Raw genomic sequence first — 19,434 nt, 5'->3', positions numbered from 1 at the left:
GTAATACAGCATCACATCATTCAGGGACAGGCAATTTAGGCATCTTGCTGTAGGATGCATACAAGGCAATTGACATTGGGGATATAACCCAGCACCTTGGGATTCAGGGAATTATACATTGATATGTATTTGAAATGATTACACTACTGAATATTTACATGGTGGTCTCAAATCAAACGTAACATACGTAAATCACTGCAATGGTCTAAATAAATGGCTTATTATTTAATTAATTATTCTGTTTTACTTCAAGTTGATATGAGATTTGGATTGTTATTTTTACACATAGCTGTATGAATTTACATCTGTTACAGTTATGTGTTCTCGCTTCCGATTGGTTCTCCTGCTCCTCACTCACTGCAGTGCGCAGCCGCACAGCCAGTCCGTCGTGACAACAGTGTTTCCAGGATACTGATACTATGGGCACAGCGCTGCCATATAAATCAACCTAGAATAAAAACAAAAAAAACTGCCTTAAGCACTTGAGCTTCACAGTTCCTATACAATCAGCGTGAGACGCTACAGTCTACACTTCAAACATGCCGGTAAGTCGGCCCCGCCTCTGAGTGATTGTGTGTTTGCGGGGGGATCCTCCCTTCCTCCGATCTGATGTGATGCTAACAGATACTTCTATTGAAGTGGCCCGATGCCACTCCTCTGATTAACGCTTCATTGAGGTCACTGTTCCCACCATTAAAATGTCTCTTTCTCTTGAGATATGTTTGCAAATGATTCGTTTTTGTCCCACTGTGCTATCCCATCAGCTCTTTCTGCAGCTTAGCATTTCTCTGCTTTCCTAGCAGCCAAGCAAGCGATGTTGCATTTGGCTATCATAATTTTACTAATTAATGTGCGCTGGTGGAGGATGACATGCAGGGCTTTGTTGTCTACTATTTACACATTTGCAAAATTCATAATAACGATTTGGCTGATGGCTGATGCATATGATAAAAAAAAACGAATTCGTTTTAAAGGGCAAGTTAGCATCTTGCATTGCCCATGAAATATGGGCCTCTATATCGCCATCTTCTCTTCTAGTTTGTTGCGTATGTGTTGTTTACAAGAGAGAGTAAAAGCCGAGATATACAATCACACCTTTTATTACAGAGCAATAAACACGAGAAACCCGAGATAAGCGACAACGTCAAGGTGGTCGTGAGATGTCGTCCACTCAACCAGAAGGAGAAACAGATGGGCAGCAAACAGGCCGTCAGTGTGGACGAGATCCGAGGGACCATCACCGTTAACAAACTAGAAACTCAGCATGAACCGCCCAAATGCTTCACCTTCGACACTGTGTTTGGACCAGACAGCAAACAGCTTGATGTTTACAATCTCACAGCCCGACCTATCATAGACTCAGTCTTAGAGGGTTACAATGGTAAACTCATATTATATATGGGAATAACGACATTTTAGTTATTTATAATGATTGTGATTATTATAATCATATATTGTTGTTGTTTTTTAAATTAACTTTTACATTAAAATACATGTCATACAAATGTTATACTCGGATGGGTTACTGTATAACTAATGAAAACGCCAATGGTGGCAATAATAATGGGTCATTTTCTTTTATATATTTGTAAACACATATTTAGAGGAAATCATATTGATACTGACCCCTGCTGTGTATTACAGGAACTATCTTTGCGTATGGGCAGACTGGCACTGGTAAAACATTCACCATGGAGGGTGTAAGGGCAGTGCCAGAACTTAGGGGCATCATTCCCAATTCCTTCGCTCATGTCTTCGGTCACATCGCCAAGGCAGAGGGTGACACACGGTATGGCAACATGTTATTGTAATGTTATATGAGCTATGAATAAAAAAGGTAAACTGACCCGTATTATTCTATCCTGGTGGAACATTCAAATCACAGCCTATCTACCCTCTCTCTAGGTTTCTGGTCCGTGTGTCATACCTGGAGATCTACAATGAGGAGGTTAGGGACTTGCTGGGCAAGGATCAGTTGCAGAGGCTTGAGGTGAATACATGTCCAATTGCATATACTAGCTATAAAACATATATACACATTGGGGAAATACTTTTTTGGTGATATTAATGTTATTATAATTATTATAATTATGTTAATGTTTTGTCTTCTTGTGGTCCTAGCAAATCTTTTGTTTTTTACTTATCTGTTACCAAAGCCCTGGTCATTATTCCAGGGATATTTCAAGTGTAGACCTAGGAACCCTTACAATTGATATAAATTGATTGTGAATTCCTCAAAATAAGCTGCATTGCTTGTTTGGCTAATAACTATAGTGTGACCCAGTATGTCAACATGCATTTCCCTAGTCAACCTATAACGGATGCTGATAATCGCTTTTTTCCCGCGAAAGGTTAAAGAAAGGCCAGATGTTGGCGTCTACATCAAAGACCTCTCAGGATACGTAGTGAACAATGCAGACGACATGGACAGAATCATGACACTGGGCCATAAAAACCGTAAGCAAAATCTCATCATCTTTTGGAGAAAAAAAAACAAGACAACTTCAATGAAACTGCTGGAATTGAATGTGGATGAATCTCCCTCTCCCTCTCCCCTAATCGACAAGGTTCTGTGGGTGCCACCAACATGAACGAGCACAGCTCTCGTTCCCACGCCATATTCACCATCACCATCGAGTGCAGCGAGAAAGGTGTGGACGGGAACCAGCACGTGCGAATGGGGAAACTCCATCTGGTTGACCTGGCCGTGAGTCAGACCTATAAATAAATACTCAAATATCCTGCAGACACAGATACCATAATATGCTTTTTTTTTTACCATGACCCTGATGATTCTCTGACCATTTCAATGCGCCGGCCGTCCCCAGGGTTCGGAGAGACAAGGGAAAACGGGCGCCACAGGGCAGCGCTTGAAGGAAGCTACGAAGATCAATCTCTCGCTCTCCACCCTGGGGAATGTCATCTCCGCTCTGGTGGACGGCAAGAGCACCCATGTGCCTTACAGGAACTCCAAACTCACCCGCCTACTGCAGGACTCGCTTGGTGGCAACTCCAAGACCATGATGGTGGGATAAACTAGCCCAGTCCTGTAAAATGAACTTAATCTTGACTTAAATTATTTTAACAATAAATGTGAAAAAATACAATGAAATAGTAGGATAGTTGTTACTATAACTAATGTATTATATACATTACATACATTCATTGCATATGAATCAAAGAGTTTGCAATATTTAGATTGTGAAAACGAATGTAAAATACCAGCAGTTCTGTTAATATTCTGTTTTTTCTCGGCCGCCAGTGTGCGAACATTGGCCCTGCGGACTACAACTACGACGAGACCATCAGCACACTGCGCTACGCCAACCGGGCCAAGAACATCAAGAACAAGGCCCGCATCAACGAGGACCCCAAGGACGCACTGCTGCGGCAGTTCCAGAAGGAGATCGAGGACCTCAAGAAGAAGCTGGAGGAAGGTGAGTCCTGGACCGGCCCTCCCCAGCGGCCACCAATTGGCTCCACCTGGCTACATGGGTCTGTGACGCCTGTCGTCTATACGATGGGTTGTTTTCCCTGCATCTCTGAGATGTTGTCTGCTCAAATATTATTTTAATGTTCACAGCCTGCAATCTGTCCGGTTGTTTTTTGACGTTACTGCTCAAAAAAGTATTTTGTAGAAGTCGATACAAAAGCTGGATAACGGCGTCTTCTCAATGTCTAAATGTTAAGTCCTATGTACATTTAAGAGGTACATATTATCTCTTAAATGTAAATATAATGCATATGGGAATATCTTAGAATATTTAGATAAAAAATGATTGATCTCATTTTACACAAGGCCTGAGAAAATTCTTTCTTTTATTGTTTTGTTGTTGTTTGTTTCCAGTTTTAGTAAAAATGAAAAAATGGAATCCGTTTTGAGAGGCTGTATTGTGTCTGTCCAGGGGAGGAGATCTCCGGCTCAGAGGCCAGCGGCTCTGAGGAGCTGGACGACGGAGACGAGGAAGGAGGAGAGGCGGGAGAAGGCCGCAGGAGAAGAAGAGGTAGGGGGGAGTCATTTCACTCAGTCACAAGCCCCTCTCGCACACGCGGCCTGGGCTGTAAAATGAAAGGCACAGGGGTCATGTGTGAATGCTGATCGAAATGGTGGCAAATCCATTTAGGCAATTTCCTTGCATAATATGTCGTCAAATTACTGGTAAAGTTCCAGCACGATCATGCGGGTGAACTATGCCGTAACCACAAGAACGCACAACACAGGATGCTATATGAAACTCTAACTGTTTGAGCCTATACAAATGTTCTCAAGGAGGTGACAGGTATTGTGGGCCAGCTTTGCAGTTTCAACACAACCAATAAATGACATAGGGGAAATATTAACCACTGGAAAAAGTAAAGCTTTTTGTGACAAGCACTGCCTTATCTTGGTGTCTGACATGAGCCATTTGTCTATATGATGAATTATCATATCAATAAATTAGTATTTCTGTTATGGTGGGTTTCCCCGGTTATTTGGGGTAAAGGGCGACATTGACATACTTCAAAACGTAACAGACTGTTACTGTGAGTAAAACGAAGGATTTCTGGGTAGGTTTGAAGTACAAAACTCAACAATATATATATATATATTTAAGCAATAGATCACGACAGGCCGTGGTATACGCTCATTATACCACAGTTAAGGGGCGTTGTCCATCCCGACGCGCAGCGGAGGGGCGGCGACCCCCTTCACTGTGGTATAATGACCGTATATCACTGACTGAAGTGATCTATTGCTTTTATAAAACGGTTACGTAAATATGGCGAAATTAAAGTCATAGACACCCTCAATTTTGAAAAAGCTAGAAAGTCGGAAAAGCATTTTTTTTTAACGAATACAGAAAAGTAGTCCCTCCTGGCTGCCGGCAAAGTGTACGGCGGTTGCTATGCAACACACTAGCGTCCTTCAGAGAGAAGGCTAGAGACGGTAGCTTGGTTCGCCGGCAATTTAGCAATTTAGAAGGCTAAATTGCCGGCGACCGTGTGCCTATTGCTTTACTGCTTTGCTTTATTGGCTTTTTAGGCTTCAGTGAACTATGCTATCGCTTTTATATATAAATAAACAACAGTTCAAGTTAGGCGCGGAGTGATACTGGACTCTGTAAACTGAACGGGCGTCATAGCTGTGTGTATACGCTCAATATACAACGGTTGGGAACCAATCAGATCGCTTGATTTAGGCCCCCCGTTTTATAAATATATATTATACAATATTATATATATATATAAAAAATATATATACATAACATTGGTCTAGTCGTTTTTTAAGATTTTTGAATGTGGAAAGTGTTACATATTGTACCTTTTTTAAGGCTTAATGTGTGAAAGGGTTAACGCACACAGACAAAAAGTAAGTACCGGTATGTGTAAGTGACGATACTGACGATACTGCTAAGGAAATTGATAACAGTTTTTTGACGATGACTGTGTGGGAAAGTGTGAAATTAGCAGATATCTGCAGATTGCACAGATGCATATCTCCATGCGGTTTTTCTGAAGTTCTTAATAAGATGAATGGATAAAGGTTCTGCGGTAATCCAATTAATAATCAGTTTGTAGTTTCCCTTTTTACTATCTGTACAGAAATATAAAGTTTGCAAAGCTGAACGGAAACATGTTTGAGTGTACGTAGAATATTGGTTCACCGATACACTTTCATACAACTTTTTCATTCTTTTATTTTCTTAGAAAATAAAATACTGCTCCACGGGGGGGGGGGGGGTGTATGGCTACCATAAGATAGTATGATGGACCGTATAGGCCTTAATTCAAATGTATCTCTCACACATACTACTGAAAACCTATCACATATACTACTAAAAAACCCTCACAGAAACTACTGAACACATCTAATATATACTACTAAAAAAACCTCACACACGCTACTGAAATATACTTACACGTACCCTTCTAAGATACACTCAAACATACAGGACCGAAATGCACTCACAATCACTATTGAGACACACTCAAATACACTACTGAAATGTGTGTATTTGTGTGTGTATTTGACTACGGTAATACCAAGTGAAAAAACAAAAAGAACGCCATTCCATGATCATTTAATTATTATTAATGATCATTCCTTATGATTCAGATGGGCTTATTTATTCTAGTAGACCATATAATCTTTTTTTGGAAATAATAGTTATTTATATCAATGTTTATGGTACAGAACCCACCTGGATTGTCCACAACAATATTGTAACAATGAGCCTTTGTTGCTCACCAACTTTTGGGTTTCTTCGATGATTCCCTGTAACTCACACCACAATGTTGTCTCATCCGACTCCAATTCCCCCCTTGAGCAAAAATGCATTATCCCAGTGGTTCACATACCTTTTCCAAACCATGTTTTAAATGTTTGAACAACATAATTAACATTTTAATTCAATTAAGAGTAATATAAAAGTTTGAGTGAAAAATGTTCTGTTCTTTTTTAAAATATATTTATATATATTTTATATTTTGTTATGACTTACAAAGATCTGACTATTTATGTGAGCCATTAATGTGGATAATTCAGAAGGTGCCCAATCTTTTTTTGCAACTATGTGTCAGTATATTATTTTATTTGTGGCTTTGGTTATTCTCTGCTTTAAGTTACTTAGTTTAAGAGAGTTTTCGTAGTATATTAAGAGGTTTTCAGTATTTTGTGTGAGAGTTTTCAGTAGTGTGTGTGAGAGGTTTTCAGTAGTGTGTGTGAGAGGTTTTCAGTAGTGTGTGTGAGAGGTTTTCAGTAGTGTGTGTGAGAGAGGTTTTCAGTAGTGTGTGTGTGAGAGGTTTTCAGTACTAGATGTTAAGTTTCAGTAGTATGTGTGAGAGGTAACTTTAAATAATGGCCTATACGGCCCGAATCACAAATTCATTTTAAAATGGGAATTGAGAATTGATTTGGAATCGAATCTTGACCCCAAGATTGAATCAAAGTCACCAAAAGATTCACACCCTTACTGCCGGTGACTCAATCTGCCTCTCTCTGTGTCTTTGTCTATGTCACTGTCTCTCTCTCTCTTTCTCTCTTTGTCTGTATCTCTGTCACTGTCTCTCTCTCTCTGTCTCTCTTCTGTGTTTCCGTCTCTCTCTCTATACCCCCTGGTGTGTGTGGTGGCTGTGGTGCATCCCGTGTGTTTGTTGCAGGCAGCAGAGGAACTAGCTCAGATTCTGTCTGCTTCACCTCATTGTCGCAGGCCACCACTGAGAACAAGGCTCTTACTAGTGAGTGTGTGTGTGTGTGTGTGTGTGTGTGTGTGTGTGTGTGTGTGTGTGTGTGTGTGTGTGTGTGTGTTAAGCTCCATTTCCAAAGCTCCGAGCCCATTTAACCCCAACCGATTGACCTACCCGCTTTCCCCCTCGCCCACATCCACCCAGACCCCCATCAGTCCCCCTGTCACAACTGAAGGCACACTGCCTGCAACACTAACACAGTATGGCTTCATGATATAACTGGGACTCATGTTATCATTTGTGGTTCGGAAGAGAGTTCATTCATTGCAAATTGCTACCTCTGTGCATGTCCCTGTATCAGTCAACTTGGGCTGTCGCTAAGTAGGGATGCAGCAATTATAGATGTTGATGGTACGATTGTAGTCTGAGGAATTACCACAGATTGACGGTTTCATGATTATTGTGCAATCATTTATTTCACAACACTACAGATGTGTAAAATCACATGAGCATTCTCTAATTAGAGATTCTAACGTATTTTTTCTCCAAAACATTTCTATGTTTTCTTATTCATTTTTCATCTTTTTCAAAATGATTGATCATATTTAACATTAGTAAATAATTTATATTGTATTTATTTTTTATTTTTTTTCCAGTTTTGGTAAAAATGAATGAAATTGTTAACATCTCTTACGCATGTGTCATTAATCACTGCACTCAATAAGATCAAGCTTAATGTGAGCAACGTGCATATACGTTGCTTCCATAAAGTTGTGCAGTTGTGTCACAAGAGTTTAGTTTTGGATACCAACTCACAAATAGTGATTGCCTAAACAAACCCACTCCATCACCCCCATCCGCAAACAGCCATTTGCTACACTATTTTGCACTAGGATTAAAAGTAAAACTCAATTATAATTGAATCTTCTAAATACATTGGATATTTTGGTGAAAGGACTATTCTATTCACCTGCGCGATTATATAGGAATAGGCCTCATGTCTTGCCGACATTAAGAGTTGGATGAGCCTCAGCCAACTTAACCTCAATGACAGTAAAACTGAGGTAACTGTTTTTGGCCTTCCTGAAGGCAGTTTAAATTCATTTGATGGACAGGATCTCCTTGCTTTTAAAACCACCCCCTTTATAAAAAGCCTTGGTGTAACTCTTGATTCCAACCTTGATATTAAAAAACAAATCAGCACAGTGGTAAAAGGATCTTTTTATCAACTTCGTACTCTCTCTAAAGTCAAGCCCTATTTATCTTTTAATGACCTGGAAAGTGTCATCCATGCTTTTATATCCTGCAAACTTGACTACTGTAACTCCCTATATGTTGGTCTAGACCACAGCTCCCTTCGCCGCCTGCAGCTGGTACAGAATGCCACTGCTCGCCTTTTGACTGGTACCAAAAAAAGGAAACACATCACCCCTGTTCTGGCTTCCCTCCACTGGCTTCCCATCCGTTTTAGAATTGACTTTAAAGTGTTATTAATTGTTTTTAAAATTTTAACCGGTCTGGCCCCACTATATCTTAAAGAACTCATACAAGTCCGATATCCAGCTAGAGCTCTGCGTTCATCTGGAGAACCGTCGCTGGATATACCTCGAACGAAATTAAAAACCAAAGGTGACCGAGCCTTCTCAGTAGCTGCCCCCAAGCTCTGGAACAGCCTGCCACTACATATTAGACTTGCAGGATCATTGGAGAGGTTCAAGTCCGCCTTAAAGACTTATCTTTTTTCCCTGGCTTTCGGATCATGATTGAATTGTTGTGTTCTCGCCATGGTTATGTGTACATATTTATACATGTACATAGCATTTGTATATTTCTGTATGTATATTGATATGCGTGTGTGAATTGTTATGTATTTTTTGTCTTTTTTTTTTACTTCTGCGCTGTAAAGCACTTTGGCCGACCGTGACAGGTCTTTTAAACGTGCTATACAAATAAAGGTGAACTTGAACTTGAACTCATATTCGCATCGCATTCGCAGATGTAAATAGTTTTCACGCAATGATTTCTTCTGCCTTTTTCTTGCATTTTCGCATCGTTTTTCTGCTACGCGGCAGGTTATATAAAAAAAAAAACCTTTAGCTGCAACATTTTCTGTCAAATTTTGCAAATCTCTTAAGCTAATGTAAGTTCCCCCTCAAACACCAATTATACTCATGTCCTGACAGTGTCGGTGCCGGCAATTTTCTGTTTGTTTAATTTTCCTCACTGTGCAAATGTTGGAGGAGGACGGCTGTTTCCCACTTGCCATGACCCTCTTGCAGTAGTAGTTGTGTAGGAGTTGGTCCGCAAAAGGCTTTGACGATTATTGTGGTATCCTATGACCTCTGACTACGTAGTCACAGGTTTGGAACCACTGTGGTGGAACATTCCCTTCATGGTGTTATTTTTAGTTGTAATCAGATTTTAGTCATTAGTAAAACGTCTGTGGGTGGGGAGATCCACTGATGGTGACACTTTCACTTTCATGTGATAAAATAATAATCTGTACAGCACCTGATTTAAAAAGGGTTTGTTTAGCTCAACCCAGAATAAACTATACAGGACAGGATTGTGTCTACAGGACCAGATTTTGTATGTTTATCAGCAAACATCCAAGGTGTTACCCCCTTCACCATTGACCATTTTCATTCTGCTGGCAGTCTCCCTTCACTCCTTTTGCCTTGTCCTCAATCTACCCTGACTGTGTAGTGTTTCACCCTGTAGAGTATAAAAAGGTTTTCTTGTGGTAATGTGGCACTATCTTTCTCTCTCTCTCTCTCCCCTGCTCTCTCTCTCCCCTCCCTTTGATTGGTTGAAATATGCCGACTGCTGGCTCCCCATACACCTTAATTGAAGAAGACCGAGGTTGGTGTGAGAATCCTCAATGTTCCTGACTGCACTTGCGGCATAGCTTTGCTCACCATTCCCTAACCAAGCCCACTGCAGTGTTTGGCCACCCCGCTGGCTTTTGCAACAGACAAGTCGGACAATGCAGGAGAAAGGAAGACAAGTCCTGTGGTCTAACCCATGTTAACACTCTCCTATTCACATCCCTTTGTGTGCATCTGTTTGTCTTCCATTGTCCTGCTATTGCCATTTTTCTATCCACTTTGTCCCTGAGAGAATCCTGCACAAAGTCCAAGGACTATCTCAAATCCCTCTACTGAGGTGCTTTTCATTCTTTGATAACAAGTTGGTAATCTGTCGCAAATACCGATCAAAGGAATCCTAATGAATGGATATTGAGATTCCTTGTAGAACCTCCTCCGCAACTGACCCTCACATTTTTTTGGCAGCAGTGTTCTTGCAGCATAATTGTTTCAAATGTCATCTAACAATGTAACCTGTCATGACCTGAATCCATGTTTTTCTCCCCCCTCCCCCCCCCACTAAAAAGAAAACAACTAACCAGAAAACTCATGCCTGGCATACACACCCTCATTAAATGTGTATTACTCCTTGCCATGTTGAAGGGAAGAAGAAGGTCTCCCCTGACAAGATGTTGGAGATGCAGGCAAAGATCGAAGAGGAGCGAAAGGCACTGGAGGCCAAGCTAGACATGGAGGAGGAGGAGAGGAACAAGGCCAGGGCCGAGCTGGAGAAGAGGGAGAAGGACCTGCTCAAAGCTCAGTGAGTAAACCGCATCCACCTTCGGGTTTTACCTTCAGCGACATGAACATGGATGCAGGCAGTGGTTTGCACATCAATCTGCTTTCACAAGTATGACGGCGTGTGTGAAGCTTCTGTTTGAGCTCGGCTCTAACACGGTCAACACAAAATCATCTTCTAAAGTGTTTTAGGAGAGTTTAAAAAACAATGCTGTTTGCACTGAGATCTTCATAGGAGGTAAGATGTGTATGAGCTGATTATTATGACCTATGTTGTATATGGAAGTAAATGAGAAGCTTAAACCTCTCGGACGCAACCATCAAAACCAGCCACTGCCCAGTCGGAGCTCCATACACCTCTGCATAAGCATCCGCTGCATTAGCATACCCTTGCGCCTGTGTTCCTTTGTCGTGATGTGACTTCAAGGTAAGACTTGACTTGACTGGGAGCAGAGAAAAGCATTCACAATCTTGTTGGCGGAGACTGGAAAAAAAAAATAGGATTTTACATTTTACACATTTTTGGTTCACTGGCCCTTTAATGACGTTTTGCCTAATTACTCTGTGTCCCATGTAGGCAGGAGCACCACTTGCTGCTGGAGAAGTTGTCTGCCCTGGAGAAGAAGGTGATTGTGGGAGGTGTGGATCTGCTGGCCAAGGCTGAGGAGCAGGAGAAGCTCCTGCAGGAGTCAAACAATGAACTGGAGGAACGCCGGAGACGGGCTGAGCAACTACGCAGAGAACTGGAGGAGAAAGAGGTAAAACCCCAATTAGCTTGAGGGCAATAAGGGGTTAGGCATCTTGATCTAGCAGGCCAACAGAACCTTTAGGCTGGTAATTGAACACTCCAGCTAGCCACAGCACTATACTGCTGCTACGTCAGATCTACGGATATTAAAAATGTGCCGACTCAACGACAGATTCTCGACTCGTGCTCAAGCCGACTCAAGACGAAAATAGAAATTGGAAAATCGTTATTTTTTAAATATGTATAAACTTCATTCAAAACGTTGCAGCACCTTTCTGTTTTCAAAATAACCATAAAAAATTATAGCCGGAGACATGCTGCCCATAAGCCTAGTCGAGGCGAAGGGGTCCCGCGATCTGATCGCATTTCTCGAGCCAGATTACACCGTGCCATGTCGCCAAACTATGACATGTACATGCTTCGCTGTACACGGCTGGGGAAAATGTACAGCGAAGCAGCAGGCTCCCTCCGTGAGATCCTGTCCTTAGTGGAGAAAGTTGCCATCACCACCGATCCTTGGACAGCGTTGACTACGGAGTCGTACGTGACCATGGCCGTTCCTGTAGACCCGCTCAATGCCAGAGAGGCACCCTGCGGAATACATGGCTAACGTCCTGCCGTTGAAGCATGATTGCATTATTGGTGTGCTCCTGAGCGCAACCTTTGATTAATGTGACGGGCGGGCCGCTGTCTTAAAGGAAAGGGCAGATCCTTTGAGCTCCGCAACTGCTGCAGCCGCGGGGCCAAAAACAACAACAACAACAAACACAAAATACTGAGTCGTTAACATCCCTAGTCAGATCTGAAGTCTTCCATTACAGACTTCACTATGGACCATCTCCGAGGTTGGGCCAAAGTGAGCCCGACCCGCCTCCAAGCGGCCTGTGGTGATGTCAGCCCTGATGTCTGTGTGGAGCGAGAAATTGTCTCTCAAATTGTGAGATTATAGACCTTTAAAAATACAAAAAACTGTGCTCAAGACAAGCACGTCATCAGTTAAAGACACGCCTTTCAAGCGGGTAGCCCGGTTGTTGTTGAAATGCAAACCCCAGTGGTGCTGTGCTCCCAAAAAGTGAATTGCCAAAGTCATTGACATTATAGCCATGCCTTGAAAGTCAAAAGGCTACAATCACATGTATTAGTCTTGGCTGTGGAAGATAAATCGATACCAATATGAACCGTGATCAAATCTGCTTTGATGGCGGCCTTGCTTGGAAGCCCTGTATCCTGTCGCCATGATTGTTTTAAAACATCACCACAGTAGCATCACGCCACATGCTTTGGTTTTGATGTCAAGACATTACTGGCATGTGGTCATTATTGTAAAACTTGTTGAGCGCGTGGGAACTCAGTGCCAATCACTGAAGGTGGGTGAAAGAAGTGTTGAGTGGAAGTGATTAATCTATCAGAGGTGTGATACATTCTTCAACTTTGTGTGACATGTGTCGGAAAGGGATGCTGATAGTGATAATACCAACTGAAGCAGTATAATCCACTAGAGCACACTCATGCCGCTTTTCCACCGCCAGTACCAGCTCGACTCGACTCGCCACGCCTTTTTTGCATTTCCATTGGCAAAAAAAGTACCTTGTACCTAGTACCGGGTACTTTTTTTTTGTACTACCTCCGTCGAGGTTCCAAGCGAGCGGAGTAGGTACTTTTGTGTGACGTAAACAGGCTGCTGGTAACTGATTGGCCAGCGGCTGTAAATGGGAATAATCACTCAGTTAAGTTGTGTCCGGTGTGGTTGGAGTCCACGAACCCGCTCCCGGGGGGGACACTGATAAGCATTTCACCGTGTTTGTCGCTCCTTTCCCGGGGCTAGAGTTAGGCTGCACATGGTTGTGTGTGTCGGGCATGGTTGTGTGTGTCCGGCGTGGCTGGAGTCCACGGACCGGCTCCGGAGGATCAGCGTTTCGCTGTTTCGTTTTAGTGTCGTTCCTTTCCTAGGGCTCGAGTTTCGCCTCCATCAACGTTACCGTATGACAACAATAGAGGCGCCAGTCATTGCGCTTTTTATTTTATTTTATTTCCCATCATAACCTTTCCCGGGAATCAGGAAATAGTCTTGATCAGATTCAGATTTCCCGGGAATCGTGTCTCCCATGATTAAAACCTTAACGACCCGCCCATGTTGGAGAGGTTCTTTTCTACGACCCGCCACATTGAAGAGGTACTTTTTTAGATCGAGGCGAGGCGAGTTGAGTCGAGTCGAGCTGATACTGTCAGTGGAAAAGCGGCATTAGCGAGTCAGAATCTGAGGTACCATCATAGTTAGAGACAGTGGTTCCCAACCACTGTCTCTAACTCTAATTCATAATTTCTCTCCAAAAAAAACACTTTTTAACTTTAACTTTGAAATTTCCCCTTAAAAAAATACACAAAATGATCAAATAGAAAATAAAGTCCAGATATGAATCCAGCTGTTCTGCAATTTCTATTAAAAAAAAAATTATAATAATAGTTTCAACTCGATTATATTAGTTTGGTGATCGTTTCACTCTGAAATCGAAATCGTGATCAAAATTTGATTAATCGCCCAGCCCTACGTCTGTTAGACGTCTTGTATATATATAAACTGCCTAATGATTCATGGCCACTAGCAAACTACTACTAAGACTGTGAGATAGAGCTTCAAACTAGGCCTGTCGCGATAAGCAATAAATCAATTAATCGCACGATAAATTAAAATGAGACGATAATTTTGCCGTCTGCGATAAATAAGCTCTTTTTTTTCTCGTGTCTCTCTCTATCAAAGAGACTGGATGAGTTTTCACTCCGGAGCATCAGTCTCGACAGACCCCTCTCGCTTCCTTGGCGTAATGAGGAGTTAACCCTCAAGTCGTGTCAGTCACTGGTCAGCCGCATGGTCTCTGTGTGGGGAGGCGGAGCCCTGGCGTTACACAGAGTCAGAGCCCGTCTATACGCTCGGCTTCCGCGCGTCTTCCTAGACATTCTCTGTCTAGGATGACCGTGGTGAACCACTTAACCTGTGCGAGCCGGTATATCGCATTTGTTGTAAAACGGTAGAAACTAAACGCGCCATTACAACAAACATGCATCTGCACCTAAAGCATAATCATCCGATGCAGTTTTCCCAGCTGTGAAAAAAAACAGATCATGGGACGTCTCCGTCTTCAGTCCACAATCACACAATTGAGTTTAGTCGACAAAGTACAAACAGGACAGTTCAAATGGTGCGCACTCAGTGACAGTTGTAGTTCGCTTCATGTAGTTTTATTTCAATTTTATTTATAGTTTTTGGTTGTTTTGTTTATTTATTTTGGATATTTAAAATGTCTGCCAGTTCCAGTGTTAAATATTCTTTAGAAATAACAGTTTATTGATCTTTGAAAGGTTGTACTTGCATTATTATGCCATTATCATTATATTAGTTGAAAATGGTCTGAAAACGGCAATATTATCGCTTATCGCAATAATTTCTGGGACAATTTATCGCCCAGCAAAATTTGTTATTGTGACAGGCCTACGTCAAACAAAGTTTGTCATAGCATAGTTTGTTTAACTGTATTAAACACCTGCTATTTCCTCTTCCCAAATCAGCAAGAGCGTCTGGACATCGAGGAGAAATACACCAGCTTGCAGGAGGAGGCCCAAGGGAAGACCAAGAAGCTGAAGAAGGTTTGGACCATGCTGATGGCGGCAAAGTCAGAGGTAAGATATGGCAAATCAGTTAAATTCGTTAGTGTGTTTTCAAAGCAAGCCACACTATTGTGGCTTGTTTCTTCTTCCTTTTTGATTTGTCCTTCCTCCTCATTTTGCGTAACTATCCTGTCCTACAGTTTTGGAGGTATTTTCACCAGACCATTACCAAAAAGTCGGGAATATATAAATGCAGTGGCCGTCTACCCTTAGAGACCAACCATTGCAGATTTTTTTTTTATATTGGTCATGTTTTATTATATATTATATTATATATATTTTTTTATATTGTATTATTATTATTACTTTTTCTTTGTTATGTTTTATTGAAATACGCCTGAAATACATTTACTGCATTTCATCATATAGTACCATAGCATATAGCCATAGCACCACATCCGTACCTGGGTCAAGTTTTTATGCACTCCAGAGGTGTGCCAAGAACATCACATTTTTGTATGACGCCGATGAGCCTGGCTCAAATGAAGGTAACATTTCAAAGATCTTCTCTGGACGAGATTAATGTGCTCTGACCAGCCTATGTAAAAAAATAAAAAATAAAATAAAATAAATAAAAAGTAAAAACTTTGGTTAGCGTCGTGTGGGCTGAACCGGAGGTCGGGCTGAGGCGGTTCTCTGAGCGCTAGCGGTACTCTGAGCGCTAGCAGTACTCTGAGCGCTGGCGTTGTGTCTCCCTGTGTGTCAGATGGCCGACCTGCAGCAGGAGCATCACAGGGAGATCGAAGGCCTGCTGGAGAACATCCGGCAGCTGAGCCGCGAACTCCGCCTCCAGATGCTCATCATAGACAACTTCATCCCCCAGGACTACCAGGTGTGTGTGGGTGTGTGCGTTTGTGTGTGTGTGTCTATGTGTCTCACTGAGTGCAGATGGAGTTCGCAGGCTATGTGTGTGTGTCTATGTGTCTAACTGAGAGACGTGTGTGTGTGTGTGTGTGTGTGTGTGTGTGTGTGTGTGTGTGTGTGTGTGTGTGTGTGTGTGTGTGTGATTCATTGGGATATATGTGAGTCACTAGGGGATGTGTATGTGCTTGAGACGGCCCGTGTTTCTCGGATGTGTCTGTGTCGATCTGAGATTTGGATTACTGGAAAATGTTTGTGTTTGTGTGTGTCCTAGGGAGATGTGCTCTTCACTATGTGATCTAGGTTTTGTAAATGTCCATTGTGTCCTTCCCAAAATGACCCTTCATTTCCTGATTCAATAATATGTATATTTATTTGATTGAAACTGCTGTCGTAGTGTATGATGCTGACCCACTTTTTGAACATGCATGAATTGCATACATTTTTGTTTTACCTTTGAATGTTGACGTGGTAATGTACATCTTGTACATCTTGTATATATGAATATGTTCGTGTTTGTTTTGCTGGGTTGCTGCTGATGTTTTTTTCCTACTGTTTTTGATGATAGGAGATGATAGAAAACTATGTGCACTGGAATGAAGATATAGGAGAGTGGCAACTGGTGAGTTCTGAAAACATACATGACATGTATGCAAAGAGCTTGGCATGCTAGTAAGAATTCCCAAAACATTTGCTGATAGATTTCATTGATGAGCATGTCATCCATGACATTTCTCCGCATCACATTTGGAAAACTTCCGTAGTGGTAAAATACACAATGAAGAGTTTTAAAACGTTGATTGAGAATGAGGGTATCTGTGTTGAATCAGTTTTTTTCTTTCCATCCCCTTTCTTTCAGAAATGCGTGGCGTACACTGGAAACAATATGAGGAAACAGACCCCAGCACCGGACAAGAAAGAAAAAGATGTGAGAACAATACACAACAGGGCATTTCATAAAAAAATTAAAATCCACTCTGGTATGTGTATGTATGTAGGATGACCAAACATGCGTTGTGCGTACTTGACTTGGCATTCTGTCCATGCTCTCTCATGCGTCCCTCCAGCCCTTCGAGGTGGACCTGTCCCATGTGTACCTGGCCTACACAGAGGAGAGTATGCGGCAGTCCCTTATGAAACTAGAAAGACCACGGACTTCCAAGAGCAGCAAAAGTGGTCGACCTAAGACCGGCAGGAGGTAACCACGGCACCATGCACTCCCAACATATAAAGATATAATACCCAAATGTATAAAGAAAACGATTTGATGCTTTCAAAGCGCTTTTCTCTAAAGTGTGCTTGTATGTTATTATTATCTGTGTATGTGGTTATTCTAAGAAAAACCGGTGCAGTTCACCGCTAAGTGGTGATAATGCTGATCGTGTGCTTATCTCCTCACAGGAAGAGATCTGCAAAGCCAGAGGCTGTAATCGAATCCCTCTTGCAGTGAAGTCTTCTGAATGTTGCCTTGCCAAGCAAACCCACATTTAAACTTAGGAACTGAAGTCATTATTTTGGTATGAAGATTTGTATTATTTGTTTTTAGTTATGTAAAAAGTTAGTTGGAATACACTGTATGGTTTTAAATGTGAAGATGTTTGGACACTACTCAAGATTTAGGGATCTATAAAGTGTCGTGTGTTATTATTCGGCCTCTTCGATCCAACAATAGCAACGAACACCTTACGCAGCCGAATGTACACAATTCAATGGATCTCGGACTGAAACACAACTCATAGAAAACATTTGGTACAGAGTTTCATGCTAAAGCTTTTGCTGTTAACTATAGTAATCAAAGCAAGGGTTAGATCTAGCATTTTGTTCGGCATCAAATCAATGACCTTAACTTGTAGAAAGCCATGCCAGTATACTAATGTCTTGTTGTAAATGGTAGGACGTGCATGCCATCCAGGGCCTACAGTAGTGACATTTTTTCCATTAGAAACTAAGCAAATCTTCTTTCTTTCTCTCAGATATCTATTGAGATGTAGCCTACAAGCATATACCTTAGTGTCAAATGCACTAGCAACATTTTTTTTCACATTGTTGCATATATTTCATCACATGGTGTACTGCAGTGCAAGAAAAGTGGTGTTATATCATGCTGTATGTCAACTGTTTACATTCACCAATCTTTATCTCTGTATAGTTAATTTATTAAATTATTCCATGTATTATGTCACATACTTTGTTGCATTCAGTCATTAAAATCCATGTTTAAATTGGTTCACACATGCAATGTTAGGACATCATAAATGTGAAATATTTGCAATTCAATTGGAAGAATCTAGAATACCATATTTTTTGTCACATTTTTCTCATTATTTGAAGTAAGAAAAACACTACATCCCTTATATTGTTGACCCTCATCTAATGGCTGTATCTGTATATGCACATTAATCTGCACTATTCATATCTATAAACATGCCCACACCTGCACAGACCCACACCCGCACTAACATAAGTTAATACATAATGAAATAATTAATTTGGGAGGGATGAAGAGTAGGAAACTAGCTGGATTTGCCTGCTAGTATACCAAGTAATTCCAGTTATATTTTGGGCGGGAAACCTCAATCTGTGTGTGCATAAACCCATTCAGTAAACATGCCCTGAAACAAATAAACTGCGATGCATTTGCAGTGGTTCTGTCCAGTAGTGTTTCATCAGTTGTAACTGAACTGAATTGGCCTGTATGTGTCATAATGTGGTACTGATTAGCACAGAGGTTAATAATAATTGGCAAAATCCATTAGAAATTGATTTATGATTAGGAACTTTTATTGCATAAATATGTTTTACAAAATAGAAAATACAATGTGTCACAATACATAATGGCTCAGTGTAGAAATAAAGTTAAATTTACTACAACAATAAAATAGTTACATTCACAGTCCAAATGTAACTCCAAGTAACTTGCGTTTGTGGTCTTCGCAATTTTTTTGATCGATTTTTTGCTGGGAACAATATCTAATGTTGGATAAAATAGTCTTAACAGGAATAGTCTCTGTCGTCGTCAAAGTGCAAGTATCATTAGGATAATCCTGAGGAAAAAAGGGAAATTCACAAGAACTGAGTACAAATAAAACAAAGAAAAATGTAATATATTAATTTTACATGGAAATAACAACTTACTTTGTTGTAATGTTTCAAACTGTCGGTCAATTTCCATGAAGGGTCAAAGTTAGACATATTATAAGTGTCATTCAGACTTTTCTCAGCCAAACAAAAGAAGTTACCCTTGAATAAGGAAATACAAACAAATAAGATGAAACAGAAAATAACAGAATAACAATACACAATAACAGAAAATAAAATAATATTAATAATTAGAAATGATATAAATAATAATGTTTTCAACATACACTACAGTGAGGAGGACTCCCGCTG

The 19,434-nt window shown here is 41.0% G+C and overlaps 1 protein-coding gene across 2 annotated transcripts; it reads left to right on the top strand.

Moving 5' to 3' along the window:
- The first annotated feature begins 398 nt into the window (after positions 1-398).
- On the top strand, positions 399-18,653 carry kif3a (kinesin family member 3A). 2 transcript variants are annotated; one of them, XM_084469668.1, is made up of 18 exons: positions 399-545; positions 1,108-1,381; positions 1,645-1,789; positions 1,906-1,990; positions 2,352-2,457; positions 2,568-2,707; positions 2,829-3,026; positions 3,263-3,437; positions 3,906-4,004; positions 7,141-7,218; positions 10,638-10,794; positions 11,350-11,530; positions 15,085-15,195; positions 15,890-16,015; positions 16,613-16,666; positions 16,904-16,972; positions 17,112-17,242; positions 17,446-18,653. In XM_084469668.1, exons 1-18 carry the CDS (start codon positions 540-542, stop codon positions 17,492-17,494), a joined length of 2,184 nt encoding a protein of 727 aa, XP_084325794.1. In that variant the 5' UTR covers positions 399-539; the 3' UTR covers positions 17,495-18,653. The 2 variants fall into 2 exon arrangements, with proteins under 2 accessions (XP_084325794.1, XP_084325793.1); XM_084469667.1 differs by lacking the exon at positions 7,141-7,218.
- Positions 18,654-19,434: the final 781 nt, after the last annotated feature.

The sequence above is a fragment of the Micromesistius poutassou genome (genome assembly GCF_964030765.1).
Source record: "Micromesistius poutassou genome assembly, chromosome: 6".
NCBI classification, from domain to species: domain Eukaryota; kingdom Metazoa; phylum Chordata; class Actinopteri; order Gadiformes; family Gadidae; genus Micromesistius; species Micromesistius poutassou.
This window is presented reverse-complemented; position numbering and strand designations above follow the sequence as displayed.